This window comes from Amblyomma mixtum, chromosome 6 (genome assembly GCF_055824585.1).
Source record: "Amblyomma mixtum isolate Tamu chromosome 6, ASM5582458v1, whole genome shotgun sequence".
NCBI classification, from domain to species: Eukaryota; Metazoa; Arthropoda; class Arachnida; order Ixodida; family Ixodidae; genus Amblyomma; species Amblyomma mixtum.
In genome coordinates this window covers 32,003,980-32,006,066 of record NC_143017.1, presented here as the reverse complement: position 1 = coordinate 32,006,066, position 2,087 = coordinate 32,003,980, and the positions used below count along the sequence as shown (strand labels likewise).

Below are 2,087 nucleotides of genomic sequence, written 5' to 3'. Positions count from 1 at the left end.
GGGAGACGCTGACGAACTCCTGTCAGCCGCCCCCAAGAACTGGGCAGCTGCAGCAGGACAACTTTAGCCAAGTCCTGTCGACGGCGTTCCGAAAACACCGTAGGCTTGTGCGGCCTATCCAAGGAAGCCTTGGCTGCTGCCTCTTCCGACCTCGAAATGGTTGCAGTAGGCCTGCGTCGTTGATTCAGGGAAGTCCACGGCAGCACATACCAGAAGTCTGACGACTGTCACCACGCTTGAGTGATGCTTAATGGTCTTGCGTCGATGATCCAAGGGAAGTAACTGGCAGCTCGAACCCAACGTCCGACAGCTGCCACTTCCACACTTCAATGACCAGACTTGTGTTGTATTCCTCAACACCTCGGATTGCTGACACGTAGCTCTACGCTCCTCGTGCCTGCCTCGCGCACACCACTCGCACGCGCACACACGCAACGCGGAGCTAGCACGCACGGCGCTCCGCTGTCCGACGCACCACTGCCGAGACGCCGCGTTTCAAAAATCCTTTGACAGTCAAGTGTGCACATCACACTTATAAAGGAAAATGTTTGAGACGGGAGTTCTCTGCTAGTGTGCAAGGGGCTTTATTCGTGGCCGCAAGTTTCAGCTGACAGAAACAGCAGTAAGCTTAAGGCGCCGCGCAAGCGGCTGGCGAGACTCATGCGACTGGTGGCTGGAAGAAAACTGTGGCTCATTGGCTCGCTTTCGCTCCCAAAACACATGACAGCATTGAAGCAATGATGCTAGAGAGCACTGCTAAGTTTGGTGAGGCTGCCGCCAGGCGATGGACAGGGGGAAGAGACGTGGCTTCAAGCCCTGCACGAAGGCTGCACAGCAGCTGCATGAGCGTGAGGCAGCCGGACACCACTTGGACCTCTGCTTCTAGGGTCTGGTGGGCATTCTGCAGCATGGCGTTCATCCTGGTCTCGTCCATGGCAGCCAGGTAGGTCTTCTTCGAGGACTCAAGAGAGCGGTGAAACCTTTCGTCCAGCGATCGCAGCTCCTCCTCCTTCAGCAGCAGTTCTTTGCGCAGCAGCTCTCCCTCCAACTGCAACAAGTCGATGTGCTCCTCAAGGCGCCACGCCCGCTCGTAAGCCTCTTCCCTCTGCCGACGCAGCTTCACTCTATCCTGGCCACACCGCGTATTCTCTTTGCATACCGGGTCAAGGTTGTGCTTCATTTCTCCAGTCTCTTTGGGGGCGGTGCGCAGACGTCCCTGGACGTTTTCCTTTCTTTCAGCCAGTTCCTCCCCGAGCTCGTTGCTACCACTGACGGCCAAGTGACGGCCGCTGCCGTCACTCTTGTCAACTGCAAACCAAGAGGTCCCAGCTGGCTGCAGAATGTCATGGCTGCAATCCAGCTCGCGCTCTCCACCTTCAATGGAGGCGGCTGCGTCCAGAGTTGGCGGTGGTTCAGCGAGTGCGACGCGGTCCTTGCGCGGTCGGGTTGCGGCTGCGGGCGCATGGTCATCGCCCAATCCTTCACCGCTGTCCATGATTTCGAAGAAGAGTTCAGAGCAAAGCTGCGATTGCGACGCACCGAAGAGAGTATTAGTTTCGAAGAAGGCCCGCAAATTTATTGCGTGCTGTGCCAGGGCTTACCCGCTGTATTTAAGTTAATCTTCCACCAAGGGCACCTGGAACACCAGCTGAAACACGAACAGAGGGAGGAGCAGGTTTTCCCGCGGGGTACAAGCGACGAGCTCTGCAAATGTTTGAGCAAAGAGGCTTCACGCATAGACAAATGACATTACTGCTCTTAAAGTCCCGGGTATACATATTTCGCGTGTGCCTACTTAATAAGGGTGTGCTTGGGGTCTTATCTTGCTTAATACGGCTCTCACTGTCTGAAACTGTATCTGCGGCTTCGTGGGCAATATATGAGAAGAAATACTCGCGGTAGAAATGAATGAGGCGCCCCACCTGTCAAGAGCTCGGGGTAGCAGCTGTCTTGGGGTTTCGGACTGCAGCCACAGATGGCTGGCCTGAGCACGCAAAAACTGCTCGTGGTGTTAAAAGTCCTCTTGATCGCCCTCAGTGATGCAGCACCAGGAAGCCACCTTGAAAGGACGGGCAAACAGAAGATCC

General features: G+C 55.8%; 1 protein-coding gene across 1 annotated transcript; it reads right to left on the bottom strand.

Moving 5' to 3' along the window:
* Positions 1–560: 560 nt before the first annotated feature.
* On the bottom strand, positions 561–1,495 carry LOC149338732 (uncharacterized). The gene has a single exon (XM_089550788.1). It carries the CDS (start codon positions 1,493–1,495, stop codon positions 692–694), a length of 804 nt encoding a protein of 267 aa, XP_089406914.1. The 3' UTR covers positions 561–691.
* Between the last annotated feature and the right edge of the window lie 592 nt (positions 1,496–2,087).

Excerpts from the sequence above, each read along its gene's own strand:
- LOC149338732 (XM_089550788.1), bottom strand. The coding sequence starts at position 1,495 with ATGGACAGCGGTGAAGGATTGGGCGATGACCATGCGCCCGCAGCCGCA.